The sequence below is a fragment of the Hyperolius riggenbachi genome, unplaced genomic scaffold (genome assembly GCF_040937935.1).
Source record: "Hyperolius riggenbachi isolate aHypRig1 unplaced genomic scaffold, aHypRig1.pri scaffold_320, whole genome shotgun sequence".
NCBI classification, from domain to species: domain Eukaryota; kingdom Metazoa; phylum Chordata; class Amphibia; order Anura; family Hyperoliidae; genus Hyperolius; species Hyperolius riggenbachi.
The window spans coordinates 57,501-80,000 of NW_027152531.1; the positions used below are offsets into that span (position 1 = coordinate 57,501).

General features: G+C 48.2%; 1 protein-coding gene across 1 annotated transcript in view; it reads left to right on the plus strand.

The window, feature by feature from the left end:
- The window catches only part of LOC137543892 (WD repeat-containing protein 90-like), a gene marked incomplete at its 3' end in the record, with an annotated part of 81,260 nt that overhangs the window by 57,324 nt on the left and 1,436 nt on the right, over positions 1-22,500 (plus strand). The window contains exons 16-20 of the mRNA XM_068264966.1: positions 8,389-8,517; positions 9,410-9,534; positions 12,384-12,448; positions 12,536-12,664; positions 18,963-19,136. Of these exons, the coding sequence (XP_068121067.1) occupies positions 8,389-8,517; positions 9,410-9,534; positions 12,384-12,448; positions 12,536-12,664; positions 18,963-19,136 (622 nt within the window). The remainder of the gene's footprint in view (positions 1-8,388; positions 8,518-9,409; positions 9,535-12,383; positions 12,449-12,535; positions 12,665-18,962; positions 19,137-22,500) is intronic.

The window sequence follows — 22,500 nt, forward strand, 5'->3', positions numbered from 1 at the left end:
CAGTAACTGGACGATATTACACACCCAGCACTCACTACAGGCAAGGGGGTTGTTAGCTTCAGTGATAATGTGTGCACAGATTATTACCTAATAGACTCTTCCACGGCGGTGACGGGCCCCCTCGGGATAGACCTTATACCTGAATGATCTATCTGCATTGATGTGCAGAGCTCCAGTAACTGGACGATATTACACACCTAGCACTCACTACAGGCAGAGGGGGGTGTTATCCTCAGTGATAATGTGTGCACAGATTATTACCTAATAGACTTCCCCACGACAGTGACGGACCCCCTCGGGATAGACCTGATACTTGAATGATCTATCTGCATTGATGTGCAGAGCTCCAGTAACTGGACGATATTACACACCTAGCACTCACTACAGGCAGAGGGGGGTGTTAGCTTCAGTGATAATGTGTGCACAGATTATTACCTAATAGACTCTTCCACGGCGGTGACGGACCCCCTCGGGATAGACCTGATACTTGAATGATCTATCTGCATTGATGTGCAGAGCTCCAGTAACTGGACGATATTACACACCTAGCACTCACTACAGGCAGAGGGGGTGTTAGCTTCAGTGATAATGTGTGCACAGATTACCTAATAGACTCCCCCACGGCGGTGACGTACCCCCTCGGGATAGAACTTATACCTGAATGATCTATCTGCATTGATGTGCAGAGCTCCAGTAACTGGACGATATTACACACCTAGCACTCACTACAGGCAGAGGGGGGTGTTAGCTTCAGTGATAATGTGTGCCCAGGTTATTACCTAATAGACTTCCCCACAGCGGTGACGGGCCCTCTCGGGATAGAACTTATACCTGAATGATCTATCTGCATTGATGTGCAGAGCTCCAGTAACTGGACGATATTACACACCTAGCACTCACTACAGGCAAAGGGGGGGTGTTAGCTTCAGTGATAATGTGTGCCCAGATTACCTAATAGACTTCCCCACAGCGGTGACGGGCCCTCTCGGGATAGAACTTATACCTGAATGATCTATCTGCATTGATGTGCAGAGCTCCAGTAACTGGACGATATTACACACCTAGCACTCACTACAGGCAAGGGGGGTGTTAGCTTCAGTGATAATGTGTGCACAGATTATTACCTAATAGACTTCCCCCACGGCGGTGACGGACCCCCTCGGGATAGACCTTTTACCTGAATGATCTATCTGCATTGATGTGCAGAGCTCCAGTAACTGGACGGTATTACACAACTAGCACTCACTACAGGCAAAAGGGGGGTGTTAGCTTCAGTGATAATGTGTGCACAGATTATTACCTAATAGACTCTTCCACGGCGGTGACGTACCCCCTCGGGATAGAACTTATACCTGAATGATCAATCTGCAGTGATGTGCAGAGCTCCAGTAACTGGACGATATTACACACCCAGCACTCACTACAGGCAGGGGGGTGTTAGCTTCAGTGATAATGTGTGCACAGATTATTACCTAATAGACTCCCCCACGGCGGTAACGGACCCCCTCGGGATAGACCTGATACCTGAATGATCTATCTGCATTGATGTGCAGAGCTCCAGTAACTGGACGATATTACACAACTAGCACTCACTACAGGCAGAGGGGGGTGTTCTCCTCAGTGATAATGTGTGCACAGATTACCTAATAGACTTCCCCACAGCGGTGACGGGCCCCCTCGGGATAGAACTTATACCTGAATGATCTATCTGCATTGATGAGCAGAGCTCCAGTAACTGGACGATATTACACACCTAGCACTCACTACAGGCAGAGGGGGGTGTTAGCTTCAGTGATAATGTGTGCCCAGGTTATTACCTAATAGACTTCCCCACAGCGGTGACGGGCCCTCTCGGGATAGAACTTATACCTGAATGATCTATCTGCATTGATGTGCAGAGCTCCAGTAACTGGACGATATTACACACCTAGCACTCACTACAGGCAAAGGGGGGGTGTTAGCTTCAGTGATAATGTGTGCCCAGATTACCTAATAGACTTCCCCACAGCGGTGACTGGCCCTCTCGGGATAGAACTTATACCTGAATGATCTATCTGCATTGATGTGCAGAGCTCCAGTAACTGGACGATATTACACACCTAGCACTCACTACAGGCAAGGGGGGTGTTAGCTTCAGTGATAATGTGTGCACAGATTATTACCTAATAGACTTCCCCCACGGCGGTGACGGACCCCCTCGGGATAGACCTTTTACCTGAATGATCTATCTGCATTGATGTGCAGAGCTCCAGTAACTGGACGGTATTACACAACTAGCACTCACTACAGGCAAAAGGGGGGTGTTAGCTTCAGTGATAATGTGTGCACAGATTATTACCTAATAGACTCTTCCACGGCGGTGACGGACCCCCTCGGGATAGACCTGATACCTGAATGATCTATCTGCATTGATGTGCAGAGCTCCAGTAACTGGACGATATTACACACCCAGCACTCACTACAGGCAGAGGGGGGTGTTAGCTTCAGTAATAATGTGTGCACAGATTATTACCTAATAGACTTCCCCACGACAGTGACGGGTCCCCTCGGGATAGACCTTATACCTGAATGATCTTTCTGCATTGATGTGCAGAGCTCCAGTAACTGGACGATATTACACAACCAGCACTCACTACAGGCAAAGGGAGGGTGTTAGCTTCAGTGATAATGTGTGCACAGATTACCTAATAGACTTCCCCACGGCGGTGACGGACCCCCTCGGGATAGAACTTATACCTGAATGATCTATCTGCATTGATGTGCAGAGCTCCAGTAACTGGACGATATTACACACCTAGCACTCACTACAGGCAAGGGGGTTGTTAGCTTCAGTGATAGTGTGTGCACACATTATTACCTAATAGACTTCCCCACGACAGTGACGGGCCCTCTCGGGATAGAACTTATACCTGAATGATCTATCTGCATTGATGAGCAGAGCTCCAGTAACTGGACGATATTACACACCTAGCACTCACTACAGGCAAAGGGGGGGTGTTGGCTTCAGTGATAATGTGTGCCCAGATTATTACCTAATAGACTTCCCCACGGCGGTGACGTACCCCCTCGGGATAGACCTTATACCTGAATGATCAATCTGCATTGATATGCAGAGCTCCAGTAACTGGACGATATTACACACCTAGCACTCACTACAGGGAGAGGGGGGTGTTATCCTCAGTGATAATGTGTGCACAGATTATTACCTAATAGACTTCCCCCACGGCGGTGACGGACCCCCTCGGGATAGACCTTTTACCTGAATGATCTATCTGCATTGATGTGCAGAGCTCCAGTAACTGGACGGTATTACACAACTAGCACTCACTACAGGCAAAAGGGGGATGTTAGCTTCAGTGATAATGTGTGCACAGATTATTACCTAATAGACTCTTCCACGGCGGTGACGGACCCCCTCGGGATAGACCTGATACCTGAATGATCTATCTGCATTGATGTGCAGAGCTCCAGTAACTGGACGATATTACACACCCAGCACTCACTACAGGCAGAGGGGGGTGTTAGCTTCAGTAATAATGTGTGCACAGATTATTACCTAATACACTTCCCCACGACAGTGACGGGTCCCCTCAGGATAGACCTTATACCTGAATGATCTTTCTGCATTGATGTGCAGAGCTCCAGTAACTGGACGATATTACACAACCAGCACTCACTACAGGCAAAGGGAGGGTGTTAGCTTCAGTGATAGTGTGTGCACAGATTACCTAATAGACTTCCCCACAGCGGTGACGTACCCCCTCGGGATAGAACTTATACCTGAATGATCAATCTGCATTGATGAGCAGAGCTCCAGTAACTGGACGATATTACACACCTAGCACTCACTACAGGCAAAGGGGGGGTGTTGGCTTCAGTGATAATGTGTGCCCAGATTATTACCTAATAGACTTCCCCACGGCGGTGACGTACCCCCTCGGGATAGACCTTATACCTGAATGATCTATCTGCATTGATGTGCAGAGCTCCAGTAACTGGACGATATTACACACCTAGCACTCACTACAGGCAAAAGGGGGGTGTTAGCTTCAGTGATAATGTGTGCACAGATTACCTAATAGACTTCCCCACGGCGGTGACGGACCCCCTTGGGATAGAACTTATACCTGAATGATCTATCTGCATTGATATGCAGAGCTCCAGTAACTGGACGATATTACACACCTAGCACTCACTACAGGCAAGGGGGTTGTTAGCTTCAGTGATAGTGTGTGCACACATTATTACCTAATAGACTTCCCCACGACAGTGACGGGCCCTCTCGGGATAGAACTTATACCTGAATGATCTATCTGCATTGATGAGCAGAGCTCCAGTAACTGGACGATATTACACACCTAGCACTCACTACAGGCAAAGGGGGGGTGTTGGCTTCAGTGATAATGTGTGCCCAGATTATTACCTAATAGACTTCCCCACGGCGGTGACGTACCCCCTCGGGATAGACCTTATACCTGAATGATCAATCTGCATTGATATGCAGAGCTCCAGTAACTGGACGATATTACACACCTAGCACTCACTACAGGGAGAGGGGGGTGTTATCCTCAGTGATAATGTGTGCACAGATTATTACCTAATAGACTTCCCCCACGGCGGTGACGGACCCCCTCGGGATAGACCTTTTACCTGAATGATCTATCTGCATTGATGTGCAGAGCTCCAGTAACTGGACGGTATTACACAACTAGCACTCACTACAGGCAAAAGGGGGATGTTAGCTTCAGTGATAATGTGTGCACAGATTATTACCTAATAGACTCTTCCACGGCGGTGACGGACCCCCTCGGGATAGACCTGATACCTGAATGATCTATCTGCATTGATGTGCAGAGCTCCAGTAACTGGACGATATTACACACCCAGCACTCACTACAGGCAGAGGGGGGTGTTAGCTTCAGTAATAATGTGTGCACAGATTATTACCTAATACACTTCCCCACGACAGTGACGGGTCCCCTCAGGATAGACCTTATACCTGAATGATCTTTCTGCATTGATGTGCAGAGCTCCAGTAACTGGACGATATTACACAACCAGCACTCACTACAGGCAAAGGGAGGGTGTTAGCTTCAGTGATAATGTGTGCACAGATTACCTAATAGACTTCCCCACGGCGGTGACGGACCCCCTCGGGATAGAACTTATACCTGAATGATCTATCTGCATTGATGTGCAGAGCTCCAGTAACTGGACGATATTACACACCTAGCACTCACTACAGGCAAAGGGAGGGTAATGTGTGCACAGATTATTACCTAATAGACTCCCCCACGGCGGTAACGGACCCCCTCGGGATAGACCTTATACCTGAATGATCTATCTGCAGTGATATGCAGAGCTCCAGTAACTGGACGATATTACACACCTAGCACTCACTACAGGCAAAGGGGGTGTTAGCTTCAGTGATAATGTGTGCACTGATTATTACCTAATAGACTCTTCCACGGCAGTGACGTACCCCCTCGGGATAGACCTTATACCTGAATGATCTATCTGCATTGATGTGCAGAGCTCCAGTAACTGGACGGTATTACACAACCAGCACTCACTACAGGCAAAGGGGGTGTTATCCTCAGTGATAATGTGTGCACAGATTACCTAATAGACTTCCCCACGGCGGTAACGTGCCCTCTCGGGATAGAACTTATACCTGAATGATCTATCTGCATTGATGTGCAGAGCTCCAGTAACTGGACGATATTACACACCTAGCACTCACTACAGGGAGAGGGGGGTGTTATCCTCAGTGATAATGTGTGCACATATTATTACCTAATAGACTTTCCCACGGCGGTGACGGACCCCCTCGGGATAGACCTTATACCTGAATGATCTATCTGCATTGATATGCAGAGCTCCAGTAACTGGACGATATTACACACCTAGCACTCACTACAGGCAAAGGGGGTGTTAGCTTCAGTGATAATGTGTGCACAGATTATTACCTAATAGACTCCCCCACGGCGGTGACGTACCCCCTCGGGATAGAACTTATACCTGAATGATCTATCTGCATTGATGTGCAGAGCTCCAGTAACTGGACGATATTACACACCTAGCACTCACTACAGGCAAGGGGGTTGTTAGCTTCAGTGATAATGTGTGCACTGATTATTACCTAATAGACTCTTCCACGGCAGTGACGTACCCCCTCGGGATAGACCTTATACCTGAATGATCTATCTGCATTGATGTGCAGAGCTCCAGTAACTGGACGGTATTACACAACCAGCACTCACTACAGGCAAAGGGGGTGTTATCCTCAGTGATAATGTGTGCACAGATTACCTAATAGACTTCCCCACGGCGGTAACGGGCCCTCTCGGGATAGAACTTATACCTGAATGATCTATCTGCATTGATGTGCAGAGCTCCAGTAACTGGACGATATTACACACCTAGCACTCACTACAGGGAGAGGGGGGTGTTATCCTCAGTGATAATGTGTGCACATATTATTACCTAATAGACTTTCCCACGGCGGTGACGGACCCCCTCGGGATAGACCTTATACCTGAATGATCTATCTGCATTGATGTGCAGAGCTCCAGTAACTGGACGATATTACACACCTAGCACTCACTACAGGCAAAGGGGGGTGTTAGCTTCAGTGATAATGTGTGCACAGATTATTACCTAATAGACTTCCCCAAGGCGGTGACGTACCCTCTCGGGATAGACCTTATACCTGAATGATCTATCTGCAGTGATGTGCAGAGCTCCAGTAACTGGACGATATTACACACCCAGCATTCACTGCAGGGGGGGGGGGGGGGGGTGGTGTTATCCTCAGTGATAATGTTTGCACAGATTAGTACCTCATAGACTTCCCCACGGCGGTGACGGACCCCCTCGGGGAACAACTAACACTAATCTAGCAATAAAACCATAATATTCCTCGTGCTGCTAATCATAAATGGTATACACATTACATCAAACAAACTGACAGACAAATGACAGCGCTCGAGGCTGCACCTGCAATGTAAGCCAACAGAGGCAATGCAGAGGCCCCCGGGACTAAATACATGCCTTGCATACAAAGATTTTGAAAAAAATTGAAATTGTTCAAAATTTTTAGATTAGAATTGGCACATAATTTGCATCTGTTTTGTATGCAAGGCATGTATTTAGTCCCAGGGGGCCTCTGCATTGCCTCTGTAGGCTTACAATTCAGGTGCAGCCTCGAGCGCTGTCATTTGTCTGTCTGCTTGATGTCTAAACAAGGAAGGAAGCACCTGTGACTAGTGTGTGTACAGCGCTGCATGTAATGTCATGTGATCTCCTCAGGAGCACAGACAGCACTGCCCCCTGCTGGCACTGAGTGACAATGACAGGAAGCACCTGTGACTAGTGTGTGTACAGCGCTGCATGTAATGTCATGTGATCTCCTCAGGAGCACAGACAGCACTGTCCCCTGCTGGCACTGAGTGACAATGACAGGAAGCGCTTGTGACTAGTGTGTGTACAGCGCTGCATGTAATGTCATGTGATCTCCTCAGGAGCACAGACAGCACTGCCCCCTGCTGGCACTGAGTGACAATGACAGGAAGCACCTGTGACTAGTGTGTGTACAGCGCTGCATGTAATGTCATGTGATCTCCTCAGGAGCACGGACAGCACTGTCCCCTGCTGGCACTGAGTGACAATGACAGGAAGCGCTTGTGACTAGTGTGTGTACAGCGCTGCAGTGTAATGTCATGTGATCTCCTCAGGAGCACAGACAGCACTGCCCCCTGCTGGCACTGAGTGACAATGACAGGAAGCACCTATGACTAGTGTGTGTACAGCACTGCAGTGTCTGTCATGTGACCTCCTCAGGAGCACAGACAGCACTGCCCCCTGCTGGCACTGAGTGACAATGACAGGAAGCACCTATGACTAGTGTGTGTACAGCACTGCAGTGTCTCTGTCATGTGATCTCCTCAGGAGCACAGACAGCACTGCCCCCTGCTGGCACTGAGTGACAATGACAGGAAGCACCTATGACTAGTGTGTGTGTACAGCACTGCAGTGTCTCTGTCATGTGATCTCCTCAGGAGCACAGACAGCACTGCCCCCTGCTGGCACCGAGCGACAATGAAAGGAAACACCTGTGACTAGTGTGTGTACACCGCTGCAGTGTCTGTCATGTGACCTCCTCAGGAGCACAGACAGCACTGCCCCCTGCTGGCACTGAGTGACAATGACAGGAAGCACTTGTGACTAGTGTGTGTACAGCGCTGCAGTGTCTCTGTCATGTGATCTCCTCAGGAGCACAGACAGCACTGCCCCCTACTGGCACTGAGTGACAATGACAGGAAGTACCTGTGACGTGTGTGTGTGTGTTTACAGCACTGCAGTGTCTCTGTCATGTGATCTCCTCAGGTGGTGAAGGTGCACAGACAGCACTGCCCCCTGCTGGCTCTGAGTGACAATGACAAGTATCTGCTGACAGCCGAGGACAAAATCATCAAAGTGTGGGACCAGGAGTCTGCCGGATCCTCCCGCCCACAGGTAATACAGAGGACCATGATCACCACTGCCGTATGCTGCTTCTCACAACACACGCATGCACTGCCAACTACACAATCTACTGCAATATACACACTGGGGGCTGCACTGCGATCTACACACTGGGGGCTGCACTGCGATCTACACACTGGGGGCTGCACTGCGATCTACACACTGGGGGCTGCACTGCGATCTACACACAGGGGGCTGCACTGCGATCTACACACAGGGGGCTGCACTGCGATCTACACACTGGGGGCTGCACTGCGATCTACACACTGGGGGCTGCACTGCGATCTACACACAGGGGGCTGCACTGCGATCTACACACAGGGGGCTGCACTGCTCTATGCTGCTTCTCACAATACACACTGCACTGCCAACTACACGATCTACTGCAATATACACACAGGGGGCTGCACTGCGATCTACACACAGGGGGCTGCACTGCGATCTACACACAGGGGGCTGCACTGCGATCTACACACAGGGGGCTGCACTGCGATCTACACACGGGGCTGCACTGCGATCTACACACAGGGGGCTGCACTGCGATCTACACACAGGGGGCTGCACTGCGATCTACACACAGGGGGCTGCACTGCGATCTACACACAGGGGGCTGCACTGCGATCTACACACAGGGGGCTGCACTGCGATCTACACACAGGGGGCTGCACTGCGATCTACACACAGGGGGCTGCACTGCGATCTACACACTGGGGGCTGCACTGCGATCTACACACAGGGGGCTGCACTGCGATCTACACACAGGGGGCTGCACTGCGATCTACACACAGGGGGCTGCACTGCGATCTACACACAGGGGGCTGCACTGCATGTTCCTCCCGTCTTATAGGATTCACGTTTCCCCCTCTCCCCGTGTCTGTTTTAGGCCTTCATCGGTCACTCGGAGGCGATCCAGCAGCTGGCGTTCTCTCCAGACCAGCAGACGGTCATCTCTGCCGGAGACGCTATATTCATCTGGGACTTTGAAGCTGCTCCAGACCCGGATCTCCGGTATTATTCACATTATTAATATTATCATCAGTAACAATACCTGACACCATTACTGGATATGGAGGCTGCCATATTTATTTCCTGTTACACAATACCAGTGGCCTGGCAGTGCTGCTGATCTCTCTGGCTGCACTAGTGGCTGAATCACACACCTGAAACAAGCATGCATCTAATCCAGTCACACTGCAGTCACCTGATGTGCTGCATGCTTGTTCAGGGGCTGTGGCTAAATGTATTAGAGGCAGAGGATCAGCAGGGCAGCCAGGCAATCTGCGTTGTTTAATAATATGGCAGCCTCCATATCCCCTCTCACTTCACGTGTGCTTTCAAGCAATTCTGCAGTAAAAAATAAGATGCATCAGCAGGATTTGATTGGTTCATTTCCAAGCTGCATACATTTGCATAGATTTGCATGAACTGGAAATGATTTGCATCTCATTGACTTTCCCTGCTGGGGTATCTCACCTTTGTGGTATTATTTCACTTCCGGGTTGCTTTGCTCAGTTCAGCAGATATTCATCTATAACGCGGCTCACCTTCTGCTCACATGTGTTTACAAAGCGAGCTAGATAGGACAGTGCAGTTCTGCATACAACGTTTCAGACAGAGGAGTAACGGAGGAAATGACATCAGGATTGGCATCAGTCAGAGGCAGTAAAGATGGAAAATGCCTGGACCAGTTTTCTCTTTATTTACTACTAGCTGAAGACCCGGCGTTGCCCGCGTATGTATTTGGTGGTTGTTGGCTCCGCCCACTTTTTCTAACCTTGACACACACAGTCAGTCGATGACTAATTGTGTGAGCTTTGGGGTCCTTGGCATCAATAATTTAACCACTCTACGACCACCTAACGCCAATTGGAGTGAAGTCCTGGGGGCGGAGATTAGCAGGGATTACGGATGATCCCGCTGAGTTACGTAGCTCTGCTCTGTAAACAGCCTGCCAGCCATGATCGGGGCTGGCAGGCTATATATAAAGAAAAAAAAAAAAAAAAAACGGCTGCAAATACTGGCACAGTGATGCGATCCAGTGGAGTGCTGTATGGGGGACAGGTCTGTCACTGAGCTGTCCCCAGGAGAGGATCCCTCTCATAGGCTGATGTCTTATGCTGGGTACACATGTTGTGATTCCCCGCTCGATCAGCGGGATCGATCCCAGTCAATCGATTATTTCCGATATGTTCGATTGGGTTTCGATCGTTACGGCCGTCGATTGTGCATACTTTACATGAGTAAATCGACGGCCGTGACGATCAGGACCCGATCGAACATGTCGGGAAATAATCGATCGACCAGCATTAGAGAGGCGATCGCTGTTATTGGATCTCGGGGGAGAGGGTGGGAGGGATAAATGTAAAAAAAACCCTAAAATTAATAATAATAAAAAAAAAAAACAGCTGAAGGTGGCAGCAGCATTCAGGTGCTACCAATAGGAAGCTCTGTTGGTGGCAAGGAAAGGAGGCGCAATTTATTTGTGTGCTCATTTGTATGGCCCTGTAATGCACTGTTAGAGCCGCAGTGTGCTGAATTGGCCTCTTCACTGGAATAAATGGCTGAAATTTGATTGGCTGTTTTATGCTCCTCCCACTTTTCCTGGATTTGTAACCTCGGTCACCAAGTGACCAACTGTGCCAAGTGTGGGGACTCTGGCTTGATTACTGTGAGAATGGCAGCCTTTTACATTGACATGAATAGGTGAAATCTGATTTTTCCCCTGGGATAGTATGGCGGACACGGCTGCTTTACAGTGAACCCGAGGTGTCAGGGATATGGAGACTGCCATATGTATTTCCTTGTAAACAATGCCAGTTGCCTGGCTGTCCTGCTGATCTCTCTGGTATAACTAGTGTCTGGGTCTTAAAACTCTGACTCAGCTGACTGAGGTATTACTGGATCCGCAGCATGCTTGTTCCAGAGTACCTGATCTGCTGCATGCTTGTTCAGGGGCTATGGCTAAACGTAGGCAGAGGATCAGGAGGGCTGCCAGGCAAATGGTATTGCTTAAAGAGTCTCTGTAACAAAATGTTCAGCCTTATTTCTTTTATCCTATAAGTTCCTATACCTGTTCTAATGTGGTCTGTCTTACTGCAGCCTTTCCTAGTTGCACTGTCTCTGTATTATATCTAATCTTCTTTCCTTTGTCAGCCCAGAGAGGAATGTGCTGTGATAGGGAGAAGTTATGCACACCTTCCCCACGCCCCCTGCAGACTGCGTGTGTGTTGTGTGTATGAGTCACAGCCAGCGTCTCTGCTCTCAGCCAGCCTGTCTGTGACCTTGTGAACAGCTGTGAGTGCAGAAAGATCAGTTCAAAGCTCAGACAAGCAGCCAAGGCAACAAGTGGGAGAAACATTACAGCAGTGAAGTCACGTTTGAGAGGAGCCTCTGCAAACAGGCACCTGCTCTGATGATGTATTTCCTGTTTGGCGGCCATCTTCATTGTTTACATAAACAGCGATTTTACCACCAAGAAAGCAGCAGGAGGATGGAAAATGTCACAGAGGGGGGCTAGGAGAAGACCACAAGCAGGCTGGTACGTTTATTTATGTAAGATTTTCACAGTACAGATTCTCTTTAAAAGGAAATACATATGGCGACCTCCATGTCCCACTCACCTTGGGCTCCCTTTAAGTGGAGCTCCCCATAAGGAAGGTTGGGAATAGAGAGTGCTGTGGGGGGCTGGATAGGGAACCTCAATACTTCCTTCTGGCTTTAGGACTTCATAGCATGCTATGTAGCCAGTGTTTGCCTTATGCTGGGTTATTGGTCCTGACTGGTGGTGGAGGAGGGGCTGTAAAGTATTCTGTGCTGTCTGATATACTCGGTGTGACCTCATCGCTATATCTCCTCAGCTCCTCTCAGAGTCTGCCCGCCATGCACCAGCCGGCCACTGGGGGGCGTCACTCTTCCAGCTCTGGTGAGTACCACTGTTCATGAACAGTCTGCGGGTCTGCTGATATTGTTATTGGGAGTTGTGTAATGTCATCTGTTTGTGGAATTACAGACGCCGCCGATCAGAGGAGAGACTCCACGTTTATCTCTAGTGGGATGCCCCGTGGCTCCGCCCCTCGTCCCTGTGTCTCCTCCCCTCCTCGCCTGGACATTAGCCCCGTGCAGAGGGCGCCCCCTGCAGGTGAGCAGACTCATAGTACAAGCACAAATCTTTACTCTTTTCTCTTTATAAATTACTCATTTAAATAAAAAATAATGACTAGCGCTTAGTATATACTGTATATAGATTAAAACAAAAAGCAGGTCAACTACAGTAATCCGGACCCATAGCTAGAAGGCGACACAAACCACCTCCATAGGCACATAGTTTGCTTGTAAGGAAGACATTCATCCATTGAGTTCAACCAGGAAAACATCAATAAGTAAGCATTGGGTACCTTATGCGTTTTGAGTCCCATGGGAGAAAAGCGCTTTACAAATGTTATTTGTTGTTGTTGTTGTTGTTGTTGTTTCTGTCCTGCACCATCACATGTCACAGGTTAGATAAACTGGGTTTATTTAGTCTAGAGAAAAGACGCCTTAGAGGAGATCTAATTAACATGTATAAATACATCAGAGGGCAATATAATAGCTTGGCGGATGAGCTTTTTGTCCCTAGGCCTTCTCAAAGGACTAGAGGACATGATCTGCGCATGGAGGAAAAACGTTTTAGCCATTTATTTAGGAAAGGCTTCTTTACAGTAAGAGTGATTAAGATGTGGAATGCATTGCCACAGGAAGTCGTTATGGCAAACTCTATACCTGCATTTAACCACCCTGGCGTTCTGATTAAATCGCCAGGGTGGCTGCGGGAGGGTTTTTTTTAAATAAAAAAAAAACTATTTCATGCAGCCAACTGAAAGTTGGCTGCATGAAAGCCCACTAGAGGGCGCTCCGGAGGCGATCTTCCGATCGCCTCCGGCGCCCAGAATAAACAAGGAAGGCCGCAATGAGCGGCCTTCCTTGTTTTGCTTACATCGTCGCCATAGCGACGAGCGGAGTGACGTCATCGACGTCAGCCGACGTCCTGACGTCAGCCGCCTCCGATCCAGCCCTTAGCGCTGGCCGGAACTTTTTGTTCCGGCTACGCTGGGCTCAGGCGGCTGGGGGGACCCTCTTTCGCCGCTGCTCGCGGCGGATCGCCGCAGAGCGGCGGCGATCAGGCAGCACACGCGGCTGGCAAAGTGCCGGCTGCGTGTGCTGCTTTTTATTTGATGTAAATCGGCCCAGCAGGGCCTGAGCGGCAGCCTCCGGCGGTGTTGGACGAGCTGAGCTCGTCCAGACCGCTCAGGTGGTTAAAGGGGGCTTGGATGCTTTCCTTGCGTTGAAAGACATCCATGGCTACAATTACTAGGTAATGCCCAGTGATGTTGATGCAGGGATTTTATCTGATTGCCATCTGGAGTCGGGAAGGAATTTTTCCCTTTAGGGGCTAATTGGAGCATGCCTTGTAAGGGTTTTTTCGCCTTCCTCTGGATCAACAGGGGTATGGGAGGGAGCAGGCTGGAGTTGTACTTTGTTCTCTGGTTGAACTCGATGGACGTATGTCTTTTTTTCAACCCAAATAACTATGTAACAGTTGATCCAGGGAAGGCAATAAAAAAAACCATACTAGGCCTGGGCCAATTAACCTTTTAGGAGAGAAAATTCCTTCCCGACTCCAGATGGCAGTCAGATAAATCCCTGGCTCAACACCGGCGGGAATCGCCTAGAAATTGTAACCACAGATGTCCCTCAGTGCCAGGAAAGCATCTGAGCCCCACTTAAAGGACACCGAAGTGAAAATAAACTAATGAAATAAACAATTGTATTTGTCTTCCTTCTCCTAAAAATGAGTTTTTAAGTTATTCCACAGTTTTATTTTAAGTTTAAATCTACTTTTTAAGTTTTAACTGTCTTAGGCCGGGTTTCCACTGCTGCGAATCCAGGCCGATTCCCCGCCCACGAATTCGGATGGATTTCAGCAGCCTATAGAAGTCTGAGAGCCATCCGAATTCGTGGCTGAGGAAAAATCTGAGGCCCTGCAGCATAATTTTGTGCGTAGCTGTCTGAATCCCATAGCCGTGCATAGCGCGGCTAGAGGGATTCGGCTGCGAGAGGCAACAGCTGTGCCGGCATCGCGTCTCGCAAGACATATGCCGCCGCACAAATGGAAACCTAGCCTTATTGTTTTTGCTCAATGACACATTCATTGAAGTGCACAATTGAAGGTAAAGAGGCGCCCTGGTTGAAATAAAAGCATCTAAAAACAGCTTAAAATCGAGGAAATGATATGAGGTGGCTTACCTCAATAACGAAATCCTTGTATATGACAAAAGATTTTTATTTAGCACAAGCAACGCGTTTCGCGGGTCCAAGCCCGCTTCATCAGGCCAATAAAAGTGCCTACAATAGTGAAAGAGCTCCTCAGTATAACTGTATCGACAGCGTTATAGGTTAATACAATGAATACTTATGCATTATACATTTATATCCTAATAGTATACATACCATTGTGATTAAATGAAAAACGATCAAATTATTCGATAGATCCATCAATCAGAAAAACGATTTTTCAAAAAAGTAAATATAACCTAATTTAAGGATCTGGACTGCTGATCTAGAATGGGAGATGGTAAATCCCACGCGCGCGCAAAAGCCCGCGAACAGCACCCCACGCGCCAACCGCCCAGCACACCCGCGCCAAACAGCCCGCACGCCCCTGCGAACCAAGCCGACATGCCCAAAATTTCCATATGCTGCAGGAGGTTTTTATAACAAAAATTAAAAACTAAAGTTATAAATATATATATATATATATATATATATATATATATATATATATATATATATATATATATAACTAAAGTTATAAATATATATTTATATATATATATATATATATATATATATATATATATATATATATATATATATATATATATATATATATATATATATATATATATATATATATATATAAAACTTTAGTTTTTAATTTTTGTTATAAAAACCTCCTGCAGCATATGGAAATTTTGGGCATGTCGGCTTGGTTCGCAGGGGTGTGCGGGCTGTTTGGCGCGGGTGTGCTGGGTGGTTGACGCGTGGGGTGCTGTTCGCGGGCTTTTGCGCGCGTGGGGTGCCGCGATTTGATATTCGTGGGCGTGGTTTGCCGCGGTCGCGCGGGTCCTTGGGCGGCGCTTCGCGTGCTGGCTGTTTGGCGCACCCATGCTGGACGGTTTGCGTGGCTTTGTGAATCAGGCCCATGGACTGTTGATCCTTTTTGAACATTATATACATACCTTCACATGCAACTGAACACTGCATTTGCATATTTACCATCTCCCATTCTAGATCAGCAGTCCAGATCCTTAAATTAGGTTATATTTACTTTTTTGAAAAATCGTTTTACTGATTGATGGATCTATCGAATCATTTGATCGTTTTTCATTTAACCACAATGGTATGTATACTATTAGGATATAAATGTGTAATGCATAAATATTCATTGTATTAACCTATAACGCTGTCGATACAGTTATACTGAGGAGCTCTTTTACTATTGTAGGCACTTTTATTGGCCTGATGAAGCGGGCTTGGACCCGCGAAACGCGTTGCTTGTGCTAAATAAAAATCTTTTGTCATATACAAGGATTTCGTTATTGAGGTAAGCCACCTCATATCATTTCCTCGATTTTAAGCTGTTTTTAGATGCTTTTATTTCAACCAGGGCGCCTCTTTACCTTCCATTGTGCATAGCTATACCCCCAAACAATCTGTGTTTGAGGGGTGGTGACAGACCACCTGTGGGTGCCCCACAGTGGACACCTGTCCTTACTTTTTCAAGGAGAGCGACCACATCCAGGTCCCGGCTGGGACTACCCCGAGTGGAGTCGGGTTTATGGTCTCCCCCTGCTTCCTACGGTTGGTTGCCCTTGCAACCTCCTTTTGTGAGTAGTAATTTATTGAAATTTCTTTTTTCAATTGCATACTAATATACTACACTATTGGGCTCCCGTATTTGTCTCCTATATTTTTTTCCTGCAAGGTGCTGAGACACCCCCGCTACACTACATTCATTGAAATACGCCAGAGCTAAAATCTATGAACTATTGACCCTTTTTTATCTCTTTCCTGCTCTCAGAACGCATTTTCTGCCACTTACATACCTGATCTTTAACTCTTTCAGGCAGCGAAAGAAAAAAAGGAACACAGCCTAGTTATTTGTGTGCTAGGCACTGTACATACACATGTCTATCTCATCATGTCACATGTCACCTTGGGTATCCTTTAAAGCATGGGTCCCCAACCTGGGGGCCGTGGCCCCCTGGGGGTCCTTGGGCAGATTTCTGGGGGGCCGCGCCTTCTCCCTCTCCCCCCCGCGGCCGCCGCTCCTGTTACCTTATGAGCGGGCGGCCGCTTCCTTCCTTATATTCCTCCAGCCGCGGCTCTCCTCTTCGCAGCATGTCGTATTACAGCAGCGCTTCCTGCGCGGCTGGTGTAAAGAGCCAAGGGAGCCGGGACAGCGGTTCCCATAGTAACGGTGATGCGTATCGCCGCTACAGGAAGCCGCTACCCCACCTCCTTCCCTTCCTTACAGCAACCGCACAGGAAGCGCTGCTGTAATACGACATGCTGCGAAGAGGAGAGCCGAGGCTGGAGGAATATAAGGAAGGAAGCGGCCGCCCGCTCATAAGGTAACAGGAGCGGCGGGGGGGGGGGGGGGCGCCTCTGCTAGCTACACTGGGGCAGCTATACTGGGGTAACTGTACTTGCTATATTGGGGTAACTATACTACCTAACTAACTATACTGAGGCAACTATAGTCCTTATACAGGGGCAACTGTGTTAGCTACCTATACTGGGGGCAACTATACCTAGATACCTACTTACCTATATACTACACTCAAAATCAGGGAAAAGGGGGGGCTGCCACCGCCACTAACCACGCCCCCCTCCCCCCGGGGGGCCCCAGAGAAAAGTTTGGTCGGGATAGTGGGCCCCGAGCTTAAAAAGGTTGGGGACCCCTGCTTTAACCACCCTGGCGTTCTGATTAAATCGCCAGGGTGGCTGCGGGAGGGTTTTTCTTAAATTAAAAAAAACCTATTTCATGCAGCCAACTGAAAGTTGGCTGCATGAAAGCCCACTAGAGGGCGCTCCGGAGGCGTTCTTCCGATCGCCTCCGGCGCCCAGAATAGACAAGGAAGGCCGCAATGAGCGGCCTTCCTTGTTTTGCTTACATCGTCGCCATAGCGACGAGCGGAGTGACGTCATCGACGTCAGCCGACGTCCTGACGTCAGCCGCCTCCGATCCAGCCCTTAGCGCTGGCCGGAACTTTTTGTTCCGGCTACGCTGGGCTCAGGCGGCTGGGGGGACCCTCTTTCGCCGCTGCTCGCGGCGGATCGCCGCAGAGCGGCGGCGATCAGGCAGCACACGCGGCTGGCAAAGTGCCGGCTGCGTGTGCTGCGTTTTATTTGACGAAAATCGGCCCAGCAGGGCCTGAGCGGCAGCCTCTGGCGGTGTTGGACGAGCTGAGCTCGTCCAGACCGCTCAGCAGGTTAAAGGACACCAGATGTGAATTAAGCTAGAGGAACTGGTGGAACAGACATATACTGTGACCCTGTCCTGATGTCTAATGCCCCCATCTCCCCCCCCCTCCCCCCCGCCGTTCTCCTCTCTTCCCCTGTCAACCTAAATGCCCCTCTGGCAGCCTCTTCTGAGCCGCCAGAGTCGGGCTTTACTGCGCAGGCCGAGTTGCACGGGTCCGACAGTGCGCGCCTGTGGCCGGAAGAGGCTGCCGAGAGGCATTTAGGTAGACTGCGGGGGCGTAGGGGGGTGCGGTGGGCATCAGCGCAGGTCACAGTACACGTCTGCTCCCCCGGTTCTCCAGGTTATTTCAGCTCTGGTATCCTTTAGATGCGTAGTGACATATTACAGTGATTGGTTGAAAAAAGACATCCGTCCATCGACTGCAATCAGCTAAAAAGGTACAACGCCAGCCTTCACCCTCCCATACATCAGTGTATATAGAACGCAGGTATAGAATTTGCCATAACTGCTTCCTGTGGTCAAATTATCAGCATTGATTTATAAACATATTCTGTGGCACTGTACAAAGTAAGAAACCAACATGGAGTAAAACACAATACAGACAATGATACGCCCCAAATATAGACTCTGGTACATAATACAGAACTGGCACATGTAGTAATTACAGCAACAAATGTAACCTGATGAACAAAGTGTATAGCAGATTCCAAGACACAAGCGGTGAGAGAGCTCTGCCCTTGTGAGCTTACAGTCTAAAGCTTGATATACTTATATGTAGGAATGCAGAGAGTTCCACAATAAAGTCATACAGCCGATAAATGTGTCTGGATAGTGGTCAGGCCGATTGTGAAATGAGAGGAGTGACAGGTCGGTGACTTGCTGAGATCTGTGGTGGTTTGTTGTCCCTCAGGGCTCCACGTGGAATCGGATGAAGGTGATGGGGATCTGGGCGGAGTTCTGCATGAAGAAATGCAAGTGGAAGAGATCGATATTGAGGATCAGAAGGACGATGAGGGACAATCATCACTGATCATCCGAGAAAGTCAGCCCAGCGGGAGCAGACTGTCCGGCCTCACCACCAGAGGTAATGATATATACAGTGGGTCGCAAAAGTATTCGGCCCCCTTAAAGTTTTCCACATTTTGTCATATTATTGCCACAAACATGCATCAATTTTATTGGAATTCCACGTGAAAGAGCAATACAAAGTGGTGTACATGCGAGAAGTGGAAAGAAAATCATACATGATTCCAAACATTTTTTACAAATAAATAACTGCAAAGTGGGTTGTGCGTAATTATTCGCCCCCCTGAGTCAATACTTTGTAGAACCACCTTTTGCTGCAATTACAGCTGCCAGTCTTTTAGGGTATGTCTCTACCAGCTTTGCACATCTAGAGACTGAAATCCTTGCCCATTCTTCTTTGCAAAACAGCTCCAGCTCAGTCAGATTAGATGGACAGCGTTTGTGAACAGCAGTTTTTAGATCTTGCCACAGATTCTCGATTGGATTTAGATCTGGACTTTGACTGGGCCATTCTAACACATAGATATGTTTTGCTTTAAACCATTCCATTGTTGCCCTGGCTTTATGTTTAGGGTCATTGTCCTGCTGGAAGGTGAACCTCTGCCCCAGTCTCAAGTCTTTTGTCGTCTCCAAGAAGTTTTCTTCCAAGTTTGCCCTGTATTTGGCTCCATTCATCTTCCCATCAACTCTGACCAGCTTCCCTGTCCCTGCTGAAGAGATGCACCCCCAGAGCATGATGCTGCCACCACCATATTTGACAGTGGGGATGGTGTGTTCAGAGTGATGTGCAGTGTTAGTTTTCTGCCACACATAGCGTTTTGCATTTTGGCCAAAAAGTTCCAGTTTGGTCTCATCTGACCAGAGCACCTTCTTCCACATGGTTGCTGTGTCCCCCACATGGCTTGTGGCAAACTGCAAACGGGACTTCTTATGCTTTTCTGTTAACAATGCCTTTCTTCTTGCCACTCTTCCATAAAGGCCAACTTTGTACAGTGCATGACTAATAGTTGTCCTATGGACAGAGTCTCCCACCTGAGCTGTAGATCTCTGCAGCTCGTCCAGAGTCACCATGGGCCTCTTGACTGCATTTCTGATCAGCGCTCTCCTTGTTCGGCCTGTGAGTTTAGGTGGATGGCCTTGTCTTGGTAGGTTTACAGTTGTGCCATACTCCTTCCATTTCTGAATGATCGCTTGAACAGTGCTCCGTGGGATGTTCAAGGCTTTAGGAAAACCTTTTGTAGCCTAAGCCTTCTTTAAAGAGACTCTGAAGCGAGAATAAATCTCGCTTCAGAGCTCATAGTTAGCAGGGGCATGTGTGCCCCTGCTAAACCGCCGCCATCGCGTCGCTAAACGGGGGTCCCTTCACCTCCAAACCCACCCCCGCAATACTTGGTTGTAGATTTGGTCGTGATTTATTGCTTCCTGGAGGCAGGGCTAACGGCTGCAGCCCTGCCTCACAGCGCGTCTATCAGCGGCGCATCGCCGCCTCTCCCCCGCCCCTCTCAGTGAAGGAAGACTGAGAGGGGCAGGGGAGAGGCGGAGATACGCGCTGACAGACGCGCGTGGGGCAGGGCTGCGGCGGTTAGCCCTGCCCCAACCAGGAAGCGCTCCCCCGCTGCACGGAGGGGGATTTGGGGGTGAAGGGACCCCCGTTAAGCCGCGGGATAGCGGCGTTTTAGCAGGGGCACACATGCCCCTGCTATCTATGAGGTCTGAAGCGAGATTTATTCTCGCTAGCGACAGGCCACAAAAGTGGCCCGTGAGTATTAGACAACCTCTGAGGCCCTCACAGAGCAGCTGTATTTGTACTAACATTAGATTACACACAGGTGCACTCTATTTAGTCATTAGCACTCATCAGGCAATGTCTATGGGCAACTGACTGCACTCAGACCAAAGTGGGCTGAATAATTACACACACCCCACTTTGCAGTTAATATGTTTGGAATGATGTATGATTTTCGTTCCACTTCTCACGTGTACATCACTTTGTGTTGGTCTTTCACGTGGAATTCCAATAAAATTGATTCATGTTTGTGGCAGTAATGTGACAAAATGTGGAACACTTCAAGGGGGCCGAATACTTTTGCAAGCCACTGTGTATATATACAGGGGTTGGACAAAATAATGGAAACACCTTTAAAATCAACAAAATATATTTTAATATGGTGTAGGGCCACCTTTTGCGGCAATTACAGCCTCAATTCTCCGAGGTATTGATTCATACAAATTGTGAATTGTTTCCAAAGGAATTTTAGCCCATTCTTAAAACACCCTCCAGTTCTTATAGAGACGATGGCGGCGGAAATCGACCTCTTACTTGAATCTCTAATAACGACCATAAATGCTCAATAATGTTGAGGTCTGGGGATTGTGGTGGCCAGATGAGATGCTCAACTTAAATAGAATGTTCCTCGTGCCATTCTTTAACAATTCTAGCTGTATGGATTGGGGTCATTATCATCTTGAAAGATGGCATTCCCCTCTGGAAACAATTCTTGAACCATAGGATGAACTTGGTTGCCCAGAATTCCTAAATAGTCTCGGCTGATAATTCTTCCATGAAGGGAAACCATTGGCCCGGTGGATTTCCAAGAAATAGCACCGCAGATCATCACAGAACCCCCGCCATGTTTTACGGTTGGGAGAAGGCAGTCTGGATGAATTGCTTCTTTCGGCTGTCTCCAAACGTACACTCGGCCGGAGGTCGGAAATAAGGTAAACGATGATTCAGCAGAGAAAATCACACTTTTCCACTGCTCGAGGGACCAATTCTGGTTGTTTCTACACCAATCTAAACACTTAGAAAACCTCTGCTCTCAAAGACAAATGCTTCAAATTGCAGTTCTTCCGTGGAATCCAGATTTGTGCAGCTCCCGATGAACAGTTTTTGTGGAAACTGGGTTCTGTAGGTGTTCATTCAGCTCTGCAGTGAGTTTAGGAGCCGTAGTCTTGTGAGCTTTTCTAACAATTCGATTTAGCATCCGTTGGTCTCTCTCAGACAACTTCGACTTTCGGCCACAACTGTGCTTTGCTGAGGACATTTTTCCTTCTCTTTCAAAGGCAGTCATTACTTTTGAGACAGTACCTCTTGAAATGCCAAGCATTCGGGCAGCTTCTGTTACAGTAGCGCCAAAATGTTAGGTGTTTCCATTATTTTGTCCAACCCCTGTATATATACAGTGCTGCCCATAATTATTCATACCCCTGGCAAATTTTGTAAAAGTAACTTAAAGTTAATTTTATTCAACCAGCAAGTATTTTTTTTGTGACGGGAAATGACAGAGGTGTCTCCCAAAAGATAAGACGATGTACAAGAGATATTATTGTGGGGAAAAAAATTATCCACTTTTATTTGAGCTAAAATGTGTCCAGTCCAAAATTATTCATACCCTTCACAAACTATCACAGTCTGTGGGAAA